The 18,196-nt window shown below is 32.9% G+C and overlaps 1 protein-coding gene across 11 annotated transcripts in view; it reads right to left on the bottom strand.

The window, feature by feature from the left end:
- Positions 1-18,196, bottom strand: part of EPHA7 (EPH receptor A7) — a 167,030-nt gene that overhangs the window by 107,067 nt on the left and 41,767 nt on the right. For all 11 annotated transcript variants that reach the window (XR_004352561.1, XM_032651528.1, XM_032651529.1 and 8 more), the window contains exon 4: positions 683-838. Coding sequence is in view for 10 of the 11 variants with exons in the window: in XM_032651528.1 (XP_032507419.1) it covers positions 683-838 (156 nt within the window). In the remaining variant the exon portion in view is untranslated. The remainder of the gene's footprint in view (positions 1-682; positions 839-18,196) is intronic.

Genomic DNA, 18,196 nt, shown 5'->3' with positions numbered 1-18,196 from the left:
ATAAACGTTTCATTACCTTTCCTAGAGAAACTGAATAAAAGCCTTCTTGAATTCACTTGGCAAGAGGCCTTATTTATTTTCTATTTAATATGTCAAAATGAAAACAGGATAACAACTGTCTTTGTCCTTTTGCCATGGTCTTTAGCTATTTTTCTTCCAAGCTATTAAAAAAGAACAGTTAATGCACCTAAAAAAACAGTTGTGCAGTTGTTTAAAAATACTTTGCCTTTTAACCGTATAACAGAGAATACATCCATTCATTCTTAATCTGCTCAAGAATGATTTATAGTAATGCCTGGAATTGGCTTTGGATTTGAGTCTCTCAAACATTCATTAATTGAAGCACCAAGATATAAGATTTGCCCTATTTAGTGATGGAAAATTTTAATTCAGAAACCATTACTTTTTAATAACATTTCACAGCCATGCAAGTCTCAAATAACTTTTACATTTTATTATTCCTATTGAATACATGTGTAAAATATGATTAAAATGCATTTTGATCTGACAGACATGAAAATTACACTGATGATGATGTAAGATGTATCTCTTTTATATTATTGTTTAGCCTCATCGGTTTGTGGAATGTACTCATAAATTTCATGCCTATCTCAATGATGTCACAATACTACAAACAAATGGAAGGGATTTGGAAGTCCTTATTTTACAATTATGAACTTACTTGTGCACGCCACATACGGTGGGTCAGATGGAGCCCTGTAATACCCATCATCACAGTCACACCTTGAGGAGCCTTCTTTATCAGAAAAACTGTGGGTTGGACAACGAGAGCACTGAAGATCTTGAGAGGAGGATTTGTAGAACCCACGGCCACAGGCTGGGAATGCAGAACAAAGCGAAAATCGAAACATGAGAACAAACAGACCTTCTTTAAATTTTAGTAATATTTAGCAAAGAATAAAATGTGAACTTTGGTTTCCAAATTTGCTATCACCAGACTCAATAGAAACCTAGATTCCAATAAGAAATTTCTAACATATTCTTTTTATATCTGTTGTCATGTTTCCTGGGAACTAATTATAAACCATAAGTCTCTAATTATATGAAAAAAGAAGGGAAAAACATGCCCTTTATGGTAAAATTCTGTTTAGTGTATATCAATAACCCAATTTTATAATACTGTATTTTAAAACAAAATAATAAAAACCAAATGATACAGCAAATTTGCACCTGTAGTTGGCATGAGTCCAAAGTCTAGCACCCAAAACTAAACACAAGCATAATTTATTTAGATAAAGTCTCAGGAGAGTTAATTCAGGGGAACTTTGATTTCAGTAATAATTAACTTTCTTGTTGATTTGCATTAACACACTTCAAAGTTATGTTTTCTTAATCTAGTATAGCTATAAATTAAGTTTTTATGTGTGAATTTGGTTCATAGTGAAAAATATTAAACTAATTTTATTACCTGACTAGAAATAATAGTGATGTAAAAACTGTCATCTGAAAATGATAGAAATGTATTCCCCCTCACACCCTGCAATTTTCAGAAAACTTCAAGATATAATTTCAACCAATTTAAGCTCCAAGGCAGGCTGCTTTCCACTAAGCGAACTTCCTTGTTACTAAAAATAATGAAATCCTATGAATAGAAGAAACCTATTCTGCCAGAAATAAGGAGAAAGCCATCAACTACAAACAGGTGGTAACTGTTTCTCCTCTGCTGGGAGAGGTTAAGATAGTCACACTAACCCAGCAACTGTTCTCAGCAATGAATAGACATCTCTATCACCTTCCAGTGAAGTTGCCCTAACTCACTTAGAGACTACTTGTTATTAAATCAAGTAACCTGGAACTATTTACTATCCCCAGACATTTTACATATTTATCTTCAACTAAAATTTAGCAAGTTCAATTTTCATTATCTCAACAATTTTAAAATTAATTGATGGTACTATACATTGAATATATGAAATAGATTCAATTTACCCTCCATCTTTATTAAATGAATATCTATTTAAGTTTTAGTGACCTCCAAATTTAATAGAAATTAATAAATCATATCTATAAAGAAAAATAAGTGAATATTTAACATAAATTCAATTATAACTTTTAATGTATTAGATTCAAGTTTGTTTAATGTTCTCAACTTGAGCATTATTCAGGAGTGTAAGCACATTTTCACTCTTGGGTGGGAAAAACAATCCTGTCTTATTAAGATAGTATATTCTCCAGAAAAGAGTCAAGTCATTCTGTGCTTTTGTTCACATGCTGAATATTTAACACATAATCTGGTACAACTGAGAACTCCAAATTATCTTTTAAGCTTCAAGAATATAAGGGTGTTTTATATGAACAAGACAGGTATTTTAGATAAGTTAGAAACTTAAAGATAGGTCATATTGTGATAGATAAGTTATAGATTTGTGAACAGAACTACTATCATCTCTTTGTAAATTATGATCCACTGCTGCCCTCAGAAGCCAGTCTGCCTTTAGTTGGCCTCCTCAATTCATACAAGAGGGAAGCACTCACAAACATATTAGGCAACGAAGCTTAATGCATCTTCACATGTTCTTGTAGCAATTACTACAAATCTAAGACACAGAGAGAAAAACGACCTCGATTTTGAAATAATGTGAAACAAAATAACACTTTAAAATGTTTCTAAAGATACAATCTTGCCACATAAAAGAATGGTTAACTAGTAGGATAAAGGATTTAGCATGGATTTCTCAGGCTGGAAATTTCTTTCTTTAAGTATGCACTGTATCTTGCCCCATGTATCATCTGTAATTCAGTAATCAGATAGAACATCCGTAACACAGAGAAGGCAATGTTTTACTCAACACCTGCAGCTTGATAACATTAAGGCCCAGAGAATTAACAAAGAAAAAGAGAGAGAGAGAGACAGAGAGAAGAGGTGTATGCTGAGAGTCTTTGATGATATTATGTGTATTTACTCACTTTTTACAGGGAGAGGAGTTGGAGAGCAAGGAAATGGGGGAGGAATGGCAACACGATTTAACATCCACTAGGTAAGGCTTCCAGAACTGTAGGCAGCAAACTACCTAGTGGACTCTCTCGCAATTCTCACCCTCCTGTTGCAAATAAAGGCTTCTAACCAAAGGCTTACCTCCACTTTTCCCACAAATAAGTAGGTCCATTTCTTGCTCCACTTACATGATTTGTAGAATGTATAACAGTACCTAACGTAGAGAAATTTAAAACCCTTATCATTCAACTTTCAAATTTCATTAAATTCTGTTACCATTTTAGCAGATGGGAAAGCAGATTTGAAGCAAAATTAACCTGAGTTCTTCAAATAATTCTGTTTGTCTAGGCTAAAACTGGATTTAGAACACAGGACTGCTGAGACTCAACCATATGCTCTTGCACCAGCCTTAACTGCTGAATGAGCCAAAGTCTGGCATCTGTTCAATGGGTCTCGAAGCTTTAGCAACCCCCAAAATGAATTTTCAATGGGCCCCTGTTGCCTTTTATTATACCCTTTGACTAATTTAAAGCTATTACTTTAACTTAGAAAACGGTGATATGATATCCTAGTACACCTTACAGAAGAGATATGAAATAGATCTCCTCAATTTCACCATGAATTTTGGCATTGTAGATGCCTGCAAAATGATGGAGTACACGTCTGGCCATCATTAAATGATGAAAGAAGCAATCTCGAAAAAATGTGGTCATAAAAGTCTTAACATTTTTTCTTTGAAGTACTATTCTGTTTCAGTTCAGTTAATATTGAAAATAATAAGTTGTAACAAGAGAGTTTTCATTTAACATCTAAGGAAGCTATTAATTTAGATTTACTAAAAATAAGTGCAAAATCTTGGGAGCTATGGTGTGAAGAGTAAAGCCAAGAACACGAGAAGACATAACCTGTATCTCTCAGGACAGCAGTGAGCAATTGCGTAGTAAAATGTTTAGGAAGGAAGTAACAGATGCTCATAAAATTAAAATTTTAGATGAGATATCTAGATGAAATAGCTTGAGTAAAATACTCAGGGAGAGAGACTGGGGTGAAGTGATAAACCTGAGATTTAACCACTTAAGGAAGACTTAGATGAGCCCTCCAGCTGCTCCCAAAAGCCTACATGGAAATAAGGGCAATTTCTTCTCTCTATAAATGCAGCTGGTTTTCCAAAAAGGTACTAGTAAAAAAGTTTTTCATGGTAAATGCCTTCTGAAACCTCAATCAAAGATAAATTCCCTTTATACGTAATGATGAAGTATATAAGAATAACTTTCTAGGAATCGTGCAATAATAGCAGTTTTAAAACTTTTTTCTTCCTTTGCTTTATTTCTCAATTTGTTCAACAGCATTTGAACTTAAAGCAAACTTTAATTAATATACTGTATGCACTTATGGTAAAATTAGTTACAATAAGAAACATACCATTTTAATCTCCTGCCTTTCGATGACTTTGTTTTTTTAACTGAACATTGTTTTAAGGTAATATTTCACTGGACTGATGAAGACTGGGAATATGTATAAAATTTGTTTTCAATATTTACTTTTGTAAAAATAATATTTCACCAATGAGTTTAGTAACAGTATTTTTCAGTGTTACCACAAAGGCCTGGGACTGATTCTTTGGACTCTTTTTTTCTAGCCCTCAGGGCCTTAATGAATAAAATAACATAAGTTCATTATCCTAGAGCTAAGAGCCATAATCTTGTCAGATTTCATACACTGAGCAAGTTTTCACTTAGCCAGTTGTTTAAATGGAAAAGCACCAAAGAAAAAGAAAACCTGGGAAGCACGTGAAACTTCTTTTTACTGGACAGTAACGAGATTATCTACTGTAATATACCTAGTAAATTACATTACAAAATATACTATATTCCAAGATCTGCTATATTGTTTACTGCAATGAAGTAACTGTAATATTATATTTAATTTCAACTATTTTTAAATAAGAAGATTGTCTTATGTAACAAAATTGGTTCAAATAATATGTGGGATTTAAATTCTTAAAACACACACACACACACACACACACAAAGTGCAACAGGGTTTCCCATTTATAAGTAAGTTACTTAAGAGCAACAAAATTCTGAACACAAAGATATTTAAATACATAAGAGAGTTGATACAAAAGCCTTGTATCCTGATTCTCAAACTCTCCTAACATTAGCATATTCCATAGCTGTCTTCAATGGATTTCAAGTGTTTAAGCAATGGGGTGCCAGGCCTTTGAGTATATACTTGCATGAGGCAGTCTGTAGAACAATCAGGGTACTGGTGTAACAACTCTGTGCTCTCAATGAACAATCCTAAAGGCCACTGTGAAATCCGCAGACAAATTTCCACTCTTTAGGCTAAGCAGTTGGATGAAGTGGAATACCTCTTTTTATTCTGATCAAGGGTGTAGATACTCACACTTACCCTGGTGCTTTAGGTTTATGACCTACAAGGGTAAGCTTGGGGGATATCCTATCTGATTGTACTTCTAAGGACCTTCTCCCACAAACTGGTTATCCCAGAAAATCCACATACTTCTAGAATTTCTCTACAGCCAAGGAAGATTCCCTCAACCATAATGGGCACATTTTTTTAGAAATCTTAAACTCCATCTTTACTTTCAGACATAACTGACCCATCCTGAACATTAAGGCACTGAAACTCCGTATCTTAGTGGGCTGTCCCCCATGACTGCACATGAAGGATGCTTTGAAAAGAGACTACTGTCTTGGCCCTATTAAAGATAACTGAGTCATTATTAAGGTTCGGATATATCTATATTTTAAAAGCTTTCCAGGTGTTTAGAATCATCATCCTGGAGGTTCTAGGTCTTTTCTTGGACTATCAAAGTCTGTAAAGAACGCATGATAAAAGATATGTCCACCATAAAATTGATGAGGGAGATAAGATTAGATATTATTGAGAATTATAATAAGTTAGAATTTTAAAATAATCAACAAATTAAAATTTCTTAATAAGCCAATCAAAAAACAGGCAAAGAATCTGAATAGATATTTCTATATGGAACATATACAAATGGCCAATAAACACACAAAACGATGCTCAAGATCATTAGTCATCAGGGAAATGAAACTCAAACCTACAATGATAAACCACTTATACCCAGTAGGAAGACTATTAAAAAAGACAGATAAAAGAAGTCTGATAAGAATATGGAGGAATTAGAACTCTCATACACTGCTGTTGGGAATGTAAAATGGTGCACTTTGAAAAAAACTGGCAAGTCCTCAAAAGTTTAAACATAGTTATCCAACAATTCCACTCCTCAGTACGTACCCAGGAGAAATGAAAACATTTACTGACACAAAAACTTGAACATAACTAAATGTTTATAACAGAATTACTCATAATAGCCCAAAGTGTAGAAACAACCAAAATGTCCATCAACTAATAAATGAATACACACGATGGCATGCTATTCAGCAATCAAAAGAAGTTAAATTCTGATACATTCTGAAAACATTGTGCCATGTGAAAGAATCCAGTCACAAAAGATCACATACTATATACTTCTGTTTATATGAAATATCCGGAATAGGCAAATCTATAGAGACAGAAAGTAGATTAGTGCTTGCTAAGAGCTGGGGCAGTGAGAGGAATAGCAAGTGACTGTTAATGGGTGCAGGGTTTTTTTCTGGGGCGATGAAAATGTTCAAAAATTGATTGGTAGTGATGGTTGTACAACTCTATAACTATACTAACAAAACACTAGATTGTTAACTGGCATGGGTGAATTGTATGGTATGTGAATTTTACCTCAGTAACGGTGTCATGTATAATAAAATCCATTGATGATGCAGCTTCAAACTGCACATTTAAGTTAGCCAACATTAAGAAAAAATACCAAATTTTATCTGTCGAAAATATGTTAGTTTGCCTTTCTAACACATATGCTCTATATTCATCTATTTTTATAAAGCTACATTTAGGTGTAAAAAATTAACTATAAATTCCGAAACAAAGGAAAATATATAATCAATATATTCTTTTTACCCATTTCTAATTTTAGAGTTTTATAAATAATAATTTATCTTTTATCCAAGGACTAGCATTTTACTGAGTAATTTTATAACTTAAATAGATGCTTATCAATACCAAGTTATATGTAGGGGACATAATATACAAAGTTAGTTTTCAGTGAATATATGAATAGACCTTAAACATTCTTATTTTTTACCTACATCACCTGTGCCAGACAAGGGCAGGTTTCCTTTCCCCCCACAACTCATCCTCCAAGGAGCTAACTGAATACAACTAGACTCAGCTTCCTCAGGTCTTACTCTGTTTCCAGACCTGTGATTTTAAGCACAATTAAACTTTTTCTGAAGGAATTATGTGTATGTGTCTGTGTGTAAAATATGAGGCTTTGCAGATGTTTCCGGCCACAGTTACACAGCTGCAAAGAGTTTATTAATTATGAACTATAAGTGGATTGTTCTGTAATTGAAACTTTCTGGGCTTTAATATTATTGTAGAATCTACACACATACATAGCTACGGATTCTAATGAATGCTGTTATTTTATTTATTGCAGATGGACAACTGACTTAATTTAGGCAAAGCTAGCCTGTTTCCATAGGAGCTTTCAAATATTTGTGTCATATTAATGTCTATGCTTCTGCATGCAAAGGGGAAAACACAGATTGCAGAAATAGTATTCCCACTGCTCAGAGTGCTGACCTCATCTGGAATGGACAGATCCAGAATCTGTATTTTAATCCTATTGACAGTTCCTCAGTGGGAATAATTTAAAAAGTTGGCCTGAAAGCCAGACCTCCTGTCATTGACATGTTATGATTGTTCACATTGAGAATGAACAGCGGGCAGGGAGGATAAAAACAACATGATGTAAAGAGCATATTACAGTTTGTGAAGCACCATCCATGTTATCCCATAACTAACTTGTAAGAGTTTAGAAAAGAAATGATGCCGAAATATAAAGGTGCTCAAGTGCTGAAAATAATTTTGGGATTTTTAAAACTAAAAAGAAAAACTAATTTGGGGGCATTATAAATATATGTTATTTATTTGTGTTATTTAATTGAGTACTTCATGTTTTATGATACTATACAGTGGAAAAGAAACAGATGTAAAATAACAAGGATTTAAGTTTTATTTTCAGGATTTAGACTGTAAAAGGAAATAAAACAAAGCACTGTGTCAACAGTTTTTTCTTCTTTGTTAAATTATCAGTTTGAAATACGCTAGGAATTTTGCTGAAGTCTGGCATTTAAACACTCTCTACTGTACCAGAACCTCACCATAAGCCTCACCTCATTACCAAAATGATTAAAAGAGGAAAAAAATGTCAAGTTAGAATATTCAAAATCTTTTTTCCTCTTACTCTCTTATTCTCAAAAGAGAACTGGATTTTAACTCAAAGAACTGTGTTCAAATCCACGCCACCACTTACTGGTATGCAATTTGGACAAAGCCTTTTCACATTCTCGGCTTCGATGTCCTTGTTTCTTTGTTATTAATTACTAAGAGCTAGAGACACTAGTTTTTTTTTTTTATTTCAATTTTCAAAAGGTTGTTTTAACAACACAGTAACTGGTTATCTAGCTGTTAAACTCTAGCACGATTGTTTTCGTTGAAATGCTATCTGTAAAAACACGTATATTTCTATCACCATCACCACCCCAAAACGGTACATGCTAACTCACACCCACTTAGTCTTTCAGTGGTGCCTCAGCAAGAGTGTGAAAGACAGGTTCTGGAAGGGCCATCCTGTCTCTGCGTGCATCCCTGACTGGCAGTGGCAGGCACTGTGTCAAGGATTCCTCTGCTCAGCCATTCACCTCGATCTCTCCCTGTGCCATTGTTGCCAAACCCTGTGTGTGTTCTCAGAGATGTGCATATCCATTTTGGTTCATGCAGGTAAGGATCCAGAAATGGAAATTTTAATTATGTAAATTACTTAATAGTCAACTCCCATAAAAGGAAAGATTCAAAATGAAATCAGACCCTTCTGGATCTCATTCAATATTGTCCACAAAGGTCTACTTTGAGATCAACCTACAGATAAAAAACATAAATTAACTATGAAGTCTCAGAATTTAGTAACCCCACTGGAAATGAACTAAAGTAACCTAAACCTTAATTCATGTCTATAGCAAGATAACATAATTATGGGGTTCCCATGGGTGAAAAACATTTAAATTAGGGGAAGCCAGCTAGCCAAACTCGAATATTATATTATTTATTTGTGGTAACTAAAAAAATGTGACATTTAGGACAGAGTATTATTTTATTTTACTAAAAGATTTCCTTGAGGGCGTGTCATTATGAACAAGAGGACGCAGTAAGTTCTTAAACAGTAACTGGTGTTAGGAAGATTTCAGACGGGGGATACGATTTACTCTAGCATTTAGGCCACTGTCAAGTGTATTTTCAAATATTTCCCTTATAGTTATTATAATAACATACTTTCTGTAATTTGTTTTTATTATTCATTCTTCTTATGCTAAATTATCCTCACAGTTTTGAAAACAGCAAGAAAGGTCAGATAATATAAGCTCTATATTCAAAACATAATGTAAAATATACTAGTGAGAATTCCTGTTTCGAAAGATTAAGATTCTTGTTTTAACATAATAATATTAAAAACAATAGTTCTTAAAAGATAAAGTTCATATTCTGAATTACAGACATTGTTAATTTCATCATCTAAGGTCTCACTCCAGCAATCTCAAAAAGACAATACAACTTGTCCTTTATATAAATTATGAATCTGACTTCCCTCCAGCATGTACTAGCTGTGTGACCTTTGTAAAATTGCTTAAGTTATCTGAGCCTAGTTTTTCCATACCTAAAATAGAAAAACCTAATAAGACTACTTCCAAAGATTATTGTGAATTAAAGTGTATGATTCATGTGAAGAACTTAGCACAATGTCTGGTGGAGAATAAGCACTCAATAAAGAGTAAACTATTATGATTATTTCACAATGTCAGTTTCCATGCAAAGTTTTGATCCCACTCTGGTTTCTACCCCTGATAAACACTGAGCTACTTCCCCATTACCAGAGGTGTATGCAAATAAGAAACACAAATTAATTATTAGGCAAATATGGCCATATTATGCATTCATTCTCTGACTAAGTAATTATTGTTTGCCAACTCTTTGCATTGTGCCAGGCAATAGACCAAAGCTATAACTGCTGAAAGACAAATATGATGATCTCTCAATACTATATTACCTTTCGACCTAGCATCAAATCGTATGGATAATTATGTGCTTAAGCTAATTAAATTTCTGATTTTTCATAAGAAATTACTTATATAAATTATAAATATTGTACCTTAATTTGTATATTTTACACTGCACTTAATTATCTCCTATTTCAGTGTTGAACATAGACTCAGAAGTCACCTTTCCTGCCAAAGCTGTAGCATTTCATCAATGTGAAGTGAAAAAACTACTCAGTGTAGGTAGACATGCAGGAAATGTGTGTAGGTACATATTATTGACCAATTATATTTAAACTGGAGAGCTATTTGTGGCAGTTATTGGCTTGTTTTTCAATGAGGCTAATAGTGGATCTGGCAATATCAGAATACTCTGTAAGGGCAGGTTATTTCAAGTTCAAAAGACTTCAGCTGGACAAGAAATATGTATATAAATAAAAATGTTAGAGATTTTGTTATATTTAATAAAGTGAACATTTTTAGTTAAACTCAAAGAATTAAAATCAGATTACTTTGTGGCTCATCAATAATTGATTTTCTCCTACAATCTATTTAAAACTACATATATATAGAAAAAGTCTGCAAGATCCATAGCCAAAAAGAAAAGAATTAATTTCATCTTAATTTCTTAAAATAAAAGGGTAGAGCTTCCATTTTAAGCGGTCTAAGATATGGGCTTTTCACCACCAGTTTTCTGCAATCATTTCAAAAATGATTAAAACGAAATCATCAGTTAAGGCAATCTTTCTAGCTATTTTGTGGAGACTCTTTTTTTCTTATTTAGTCAGTTATAAAATATGGATCAATACTAAGTCTTGTGAAGCAAATTACCCTAAAGCAGTTGAAGGCATTTTGAACATGTGGGGAAATAAATAATCATTTCTGTTATGTTAGAGGAAAATTTTCTGAAGATCATAAAGAAATCAGTTTTCCCGGAAGGAGGACATCTTAAAAAGATGCATCAGGACAATGAGAAGATTCACTCAACCCTTAATTCTCAGAAATAAAAGAAAATAACAGGCAGAATAAGTCCTTACAACAAATGATGTTGTTGAGCTCAATCTTTTTTTCAAAACAGACATACACACACACACACAAAGTGAATAGATACATACATATATATATATGTGAGATAAACAGAACTGTTAGATAAACAGAATGGTTAGAGAGAAACAAAATAGTAAGAATTCTCTAACTGGATACCCATACTTTCCACTTCTTAATAATAGAAAACCAGTTAGTTGTTAATTTTTATCTCCACACCAAGCCACTAATCTGATATAGTTCTATCATATCCTATCTACTTTGCAGCCACAGTATTTTGCAAAAAGACAATCTTGGTACTAACAGGATATTATTTAATATGTTTCTTAATAAAGTCTTTAGCTTTAGAAAAAGCTGTGTTACACATGTAAAAAGACATCTTAACTAGTTTAGTTCCTTTTTTTAAGAATAACTGACTCATCCTTTGTGAATCAATCAATCAGAAGCTTAACTCCTACGTAGAAGGCAGTACAAACTGGTCACAATTGTGGCATTAACACTGCCATAATTATTTCTTCATGTGTGTCTCCTCCAGCCCACTGTGAGCACCTCAAGGACAGGGATTAAGATATTATCCATGGATCCCAAAACCACAGCACAATGTCTAGCATACAGCAGGAGGTTAACCTACATTTATTGAATGAAAGAACATTTATTCATCCTACAGCAGTATGCACCTGGTAATAGCCATCCCACTTACCAAAGGTTAATTCACTGACACCACTTAGTAAATTTTTCATAGTCATCAGATCAATGGAAATGACATGGTATGTTCTTAGTAGAATGTGGTACAGTACTGACAGTTAAAGGAGAGACAGTTCAGGAGCTCAGACTCCTAAGGGGTTCCCTGTTATGCTGTACAGGGAAATAACTGCACAGCCACGTTTAGATTAATGCTCTAGATGATTTTTAAAATGATTCTATGAGAATCCTTAACATAGTAATATGAATAAGTGTATGAATGAGATGTAAAATATTTTATGAGTATAATTGAGAACATTTTCTTTGAACATGGGAGAAGGAAGGTCCAACAAAGAGAAACTACTAAGTAGTGAATTATAAATCATAACAAAACTTTCAGTGTAGGGCTCTTTTCCAAGACAAAAATCTCAAGAATAATAGTCCTCCTCATATTCCTAAACAAGACCATTTTTCTTTAAATATATGATCTATCCAAACTTGAAACGAAGAATATTCTAGTTTTAGGTAATCTAGAATTGCCATATTCTAGAGAGTACAGAAATGCTTTCATTTCTGTTAGTAATTTGGAACTAGACCGGCCACCTTTTAAATAAATTCTTGTAATTAACATTTCTATTGGAAAACACAGAAATATTACTGATATTTCTTACATTATGAAAAATGATTTCAATTTATTTCTAACTGGCTCTCTTTTAAATTTGAAAAACAATTACTGTAGAGTAAACAAAAGAACTACTTTAAATACAATGGGCTATTACATCTTTTGTTTTCTTTTATTATGATCACAGACACACACATATATCCACACACACTTCTGCACATTTGTATTATTCCATTCAGTTTCATATGTCTCAAATTAATTTGTTTTGCCTATGACCTGTGGGAGGAGGGGCATGACAAAACTAAGGGTTAAAGCCTGTTTATATGCACATATAATATCTCTGTTTTCAAGTCAAAACTTAAATTTAACAGAAAAACTGGATAAAAACATAAAGTACCTTAACATTAATGGTGATCTCAGGAAATGTAATGTCAACACTACAAAGTATCAAACTCAACACATATACGCCCACATATGTCAATTTGAAATAACTGAGAAATTCAGAAGTGAAATACTGCTTTCTCACAGAAAAGGATAATATGTAAATGAAAAATCTGTTGAAAGTTCTTACAAAGAAAAGAATAAAAAAGACTATAATGCTTGATTCTACTGCTATACTAATGGCATTATAATATAATATTTTATACAGAGAGCTTATAATGCATTAGATCTTCCTAATTAATTAGAATCAAATCATCTCAAAACCTACATAAAGGTTTGGAAGTTTCAATTTATGCTAATCAGAATACAGAAAATAAGGAAGAAAAAACATCAGTTCAAAGATTACATCCAAGCCAAAGAACATACAAAAGAAAAGCACATGACATTGTGAAGACACGCTGTCACAGATGGAAACCAGGTGGAATAGATCAGACAATATTTTTAGAATAGACTTTTTTTTCAATATTTAAGTTGAATTACCTTTTGGGTAAATGTTCAACAAAAGACTGATAAGAACAGTAGTTGTATGTATGTTTAAATAAACAGAATATCTAAAAGCTAAGGAGTTATTGACTCAGTCCTATGTAATTTAGGGATAATCAAGTACTGTATAAGAATTTATGACATAAAAACCTTTGTGAGTAGATGTATGCAAATGGAAAAATGAGGTATCTGATGGTTGAAAATTTTCATGTGCTTCTATTCCATGTCACCATAATGAACATAAAACCTATGGCATGATTAGACCAAGAGTGATCCTTGCCAAATGCCAAAAATTATAAGAGGAAGTCCAAACCTTGTAAGAATAGGACTATTCCTTTTGCAATTTTTGAAGATGGTTATTTTGTAGTTTAAATTAGTAGTCCTTTAAGTAAGGGGCTAAAAGGTTAAGCTTTTCAAACTGCAGATGTTAAAGGATAACGTCTGGCCACAGTGCCAATAAAGTTCTAGGATTTTCCCAAAATGAAACTCTTCTCTTACCATACAAATAGACAGTATTGAGTGCTATAAAATATCTTGCAAAATTAGAATTTGGAGGAAACAGTTTTTTATTAAGAGAAGGTACATTGCTCTTTACCTGTTATCTTTATTGTATCTCTGCTTTACACATTTTCCATTTAAGTTATATCCCCAAATGGAATGCAGTTTGTCCAAACTTGTAAATAGTTTTCTGTTGTTCATGAAAAGTGTTGAACACCTAACTGAAAGTACTATGCTTGTAGCTCTAACAACTTGAGTGCTATTTAATATGGTTATTTATACATTCTATTTTTTACATGTAATTATGATAGTTGAGTAAGTTCATATGTTGGCATTGTCTTAATATCTGTATCACAAATTTATTATTTTTTATTAAATTAATTCTTTGATTACTCTGAAATAAAGTTATATTTCCAAAGGGAATAGAGAATTCTCAAAATATACTACTCTCTTCTAAATTTTAGTATACAGACTTATAATTTAGAGTGTGCTGTTTCTTGAAAGAATTGTCAAAATAGCTGTCTAGATTAGGGTTTATATATTTGTTTCCATTCAAATATTTAGTTGTGATACATAATAATAAAATGAACAATATCTATGTATTTTGACATAGTCAATAAGTACTTATAATAATTTATATTCAAAATGAAATAACAGACATATTTTCTCTATATATCATATTTAATTTTATTAATATAATCCAAAAATTCTACTTTGTTGCTTAAATATCAAAAATAACAAATTTAACAGAAAATTCTAAAAGCAATAATCCTTAGCTTTTCTTAAAATCCAGATGCTCCATATTAGATTTTTAAGAATTTGGTGAAGTGGAAAACAGATTTGTATCAAGTAGAAAACAAAAGCCCTAACTTTTGGGAAATGCTGAATCCTACAGTTAAATTTCTTCAACCAATACTTTAGTAGGACAGGAAAGCTTGTATGCAGTAAAGTACTTTAAAATCATATTTCTTTTATTCAATATAATTTGTGAAATACTATGGAATAGTTTTTCAATCATGCCAACAATTAATCAAGGATACTTGACTCTTGATTCTCTGGAATCTGATATAACACTGATTTGTCAGCTGTTTACCACCACATAGCATTATCCCACAGTGTTACGGAGATAATTTAATTAGTGAGCGTGAACGACAGTATCAAAATTAGAGGTATTTTTAGCTCTCAGTGTTCGCCAACGTCTCCAAAGTCATTTTTCTAGAATGACAAAGGGTTATGCTATATCTGTTACTCTCCCTTTTCTTCTGGTGCAGTCCCTTCCGAAGAATCATGAGCTTAACATAAGCACATCATTTACTATGGATTAATATACTGTTGTGTGTGGTTTTGCAAAAGATAAAAAAAGTTACTACAAATCTCATTTTACATATTAGACTGACATATGAAGGAATAAATCCTTTTACAGCACACCTTGGTGTTTCATAAGTACTCCTATTATTAACTTTCAGAGAGAAACAGCATAACAATAAATAAAGAAGATTTTATCAAATATCAGAAGAAATAATAAATAGTAGACTACTGAATTCCCAACTAACAGAAAGCACTAAAATAACATGGAGTCTCACAAAAGGTATTAAAATAGAGCACTATTTTTTTCTTAGATTCACGCTCATATTTAGAGATATTTATACTACGGAGTAAGCTCTGTGGTGCTGAACTCCTAAAGGAGATTCATTACAAATATATTTGCTAAAATCTCAACCCACACCTCATTAGTGAAGCCATATTTGACCTCTGGTTTAGACAACTGAGCCCCTCCTCTCTCTTACCCTTCCTAAAATTAAGCACTGTAGATTCAATCTCTATCTTTTATCTATCTATCTATCTATCTATCTACCTACCTATCTATCTACCTATCTACCTATCTCATGCTGGGTATTATTATACCATCACCACAATCTTACAAGATAGTTATCATATTCTTCCAAATAAGTGGAACAGTGTTAACTTTATTTCCTTTACATTTCACAGCAGTTTGGTCCTTTGAAGTTTTCCTTCTGAGCGTCATGCCTCACTAAGCAAGCCTCTAATACCACCCAGGATGTTGCTGTTTTATGTATATTTATGTAGGTTGTAATTTTCTTTGCCAAAATAGAAAATATTTGTATATGTGAATGTGTATTGATGGATAAGGAAAAGTTTACAGAACAGTAGAAGGCAGTCTTTAAAAATGCAGGCTATGGAGCCAAACACCTTGAGTTCAAACCCGAGGTTCAAATGCTAGACCTACCACTAGACCACTGAATAGAAAACTGCCTAGGAATAGTAATAGATTTTTCCTAATATGAATGCTGTATGGGCTAAATTAAAGAACTTATAACAATATCTAGTACATACTCAGTACTCTATACACATCAGTTAATATAATTATCATCATTATGTTAACATAGTAAAGACAACTGTCTTTTTTTAATTAAGATAATTTTGCTTCCACTAAAACATATAAAAACTTTTGGAATATTCTCCAACATTTTTGCAAACTATCTGTTTAACTGCATCACTATTTAAATCCAGTAGCTTAATGTGTGAAAGTTTCAACTTAACAATTCCTTTAATAGTTTCAACAACTAAAGAAATCAGGTATATTAGATTCTTTAAAATGACATTATTCTAAAAAATTCTTCATTTGAAAATTAACCTATTTCCCCTTCTGTTGTTTTGGTCTAGATAAACTCACTTTGTTTAGTATGTTATTTAGGTGGAGATACAACTCTACACTATACTCTACAATGAAAGGAAATATACCAAACACACAGTTCAATCTGTGTAACTTGTAATACCAAAAGAAAACAACATAAGACAGACTGATAAAAACTGAGATTTGAAAGGTTCTGATATCTCATAGGCAGCTATCATAGAAGCAACATTCATTGTAAAAAAAGAGAAAGAGAAGGAAAGGGGAACGTAATGAAAAAACACATTGCTATAATCATACAACTTATTTTTCAGGTCAGTTCAAGGGGTTTCTTTGCTACCGTTAACAGTGATGTAAGTATCGATATACAACTTGATATCAGTCTGCTTTCCACCCACATCTGCCAATGTTTTTCTAAAACTGAGAAAAATGAAAGCTACCATTCTCTTCCTTCATGACTACAAAACGAAAAAAAACACAGTGTTTTAGAACTTCTGTTGTTCATTCTCTTAGCCCATATGCCCAATAGAACCTTCATTATAAGAGATTTGTGATCTATGGATATAGGGCAAGTTGGGGAGAAGGAGGTGGGGTCTCCTCATAATTAACAACAAGTCTGATGATAACAAGGCAAAGAGAGAGAGGACACACTCCAGAAAGCAGGCCGTACCATCAGGAGCAGTAATCAAGTAACAAACTGTGGTTTCATTTTCACATAATAACACAACACTGGTAGTCTGCAGCCAAACAACTGACATGAGATCTTTGAGAAAACACAACCTATCATGATGTATGAGAAGAGAAAGCCTAAGATGTTTTTCTCACCTGTAGAAACATATGTGGCTGATTTTCTGGAAAATCGTGTCCTTCCATTATAAGATAAAGTGAAAGATTCAGGAAGACTCATACATTCTCTCCTTCCATCTTTGAGGCAGATGCTCAAAACACAAATTAATTATCCTTCCCTTTCTTATGTTCCCATCCTTTATTCCTTAGACGTCTTTGCTTTCTGAGAAAAGTAGCCCAGAATCCTCACCACTTCTACGTTCCTAGCAATACCTGAGAGTAGTGACATCAGTCCTTTGCATTTTGCTAATAATCACCAAATAAATATCTGGAAATAATTTACTTGGGAATTACAAGGCTCCAGTATATTACAAAGTTTTCCTATCTATGGCATAGGGATGTAATTTTTAATTCTCCAGTGCAATACTTCTCAAGTGGGGGGAATTTGCCTCCGGGGAACATTTCACAACGTCTGCAGATATTTTTTTATTATAACTATAAGGGGGTGGTGATGTTGCTGGCATCTAGTAGGCAGACATCAGAGATGCTGCTAAATCTCCTACAGGGCTCTCCAAAACAGAGGATTATCTGACACAAAACATCAATAGTGTTGCTGTTGAGAAACCTTGCTTTACTACAAACAGGTATCTGTCAGTTTCACTCTGAGTCCTAGGCATCTCTGTGTTAATGAAGCTCTGTCCTAACTAGGCAAAATAAAGAAAGGATCATGGCTAGATTTTTTTTTCATATTTATACAAAAATAGTACATAATTTTGTTACAAACGTTAGTTTTATCTTTCATAAACTTAATTTTTCTTCAAAGCTCTCCA

This window comes from Phocoena sinus, chromosome 12 (genome assembly GCF_008692025.1).
Source record: "Phocoena sinus isolate mPhoSin1 chromosome 12, mPhoSin1.pri, whole genome shotgun sequence".
NCBI classification, from domain to species: domain Eukaryota; kingdom Metazoa; phylum Chordata; class Mammalia; order Artiodactyla; family Phocoenidae; genus Phocoena; species Phocoena sinus.
This window is presented reverse-complemented; position numbering and strand designations above follow the sequence as displayed.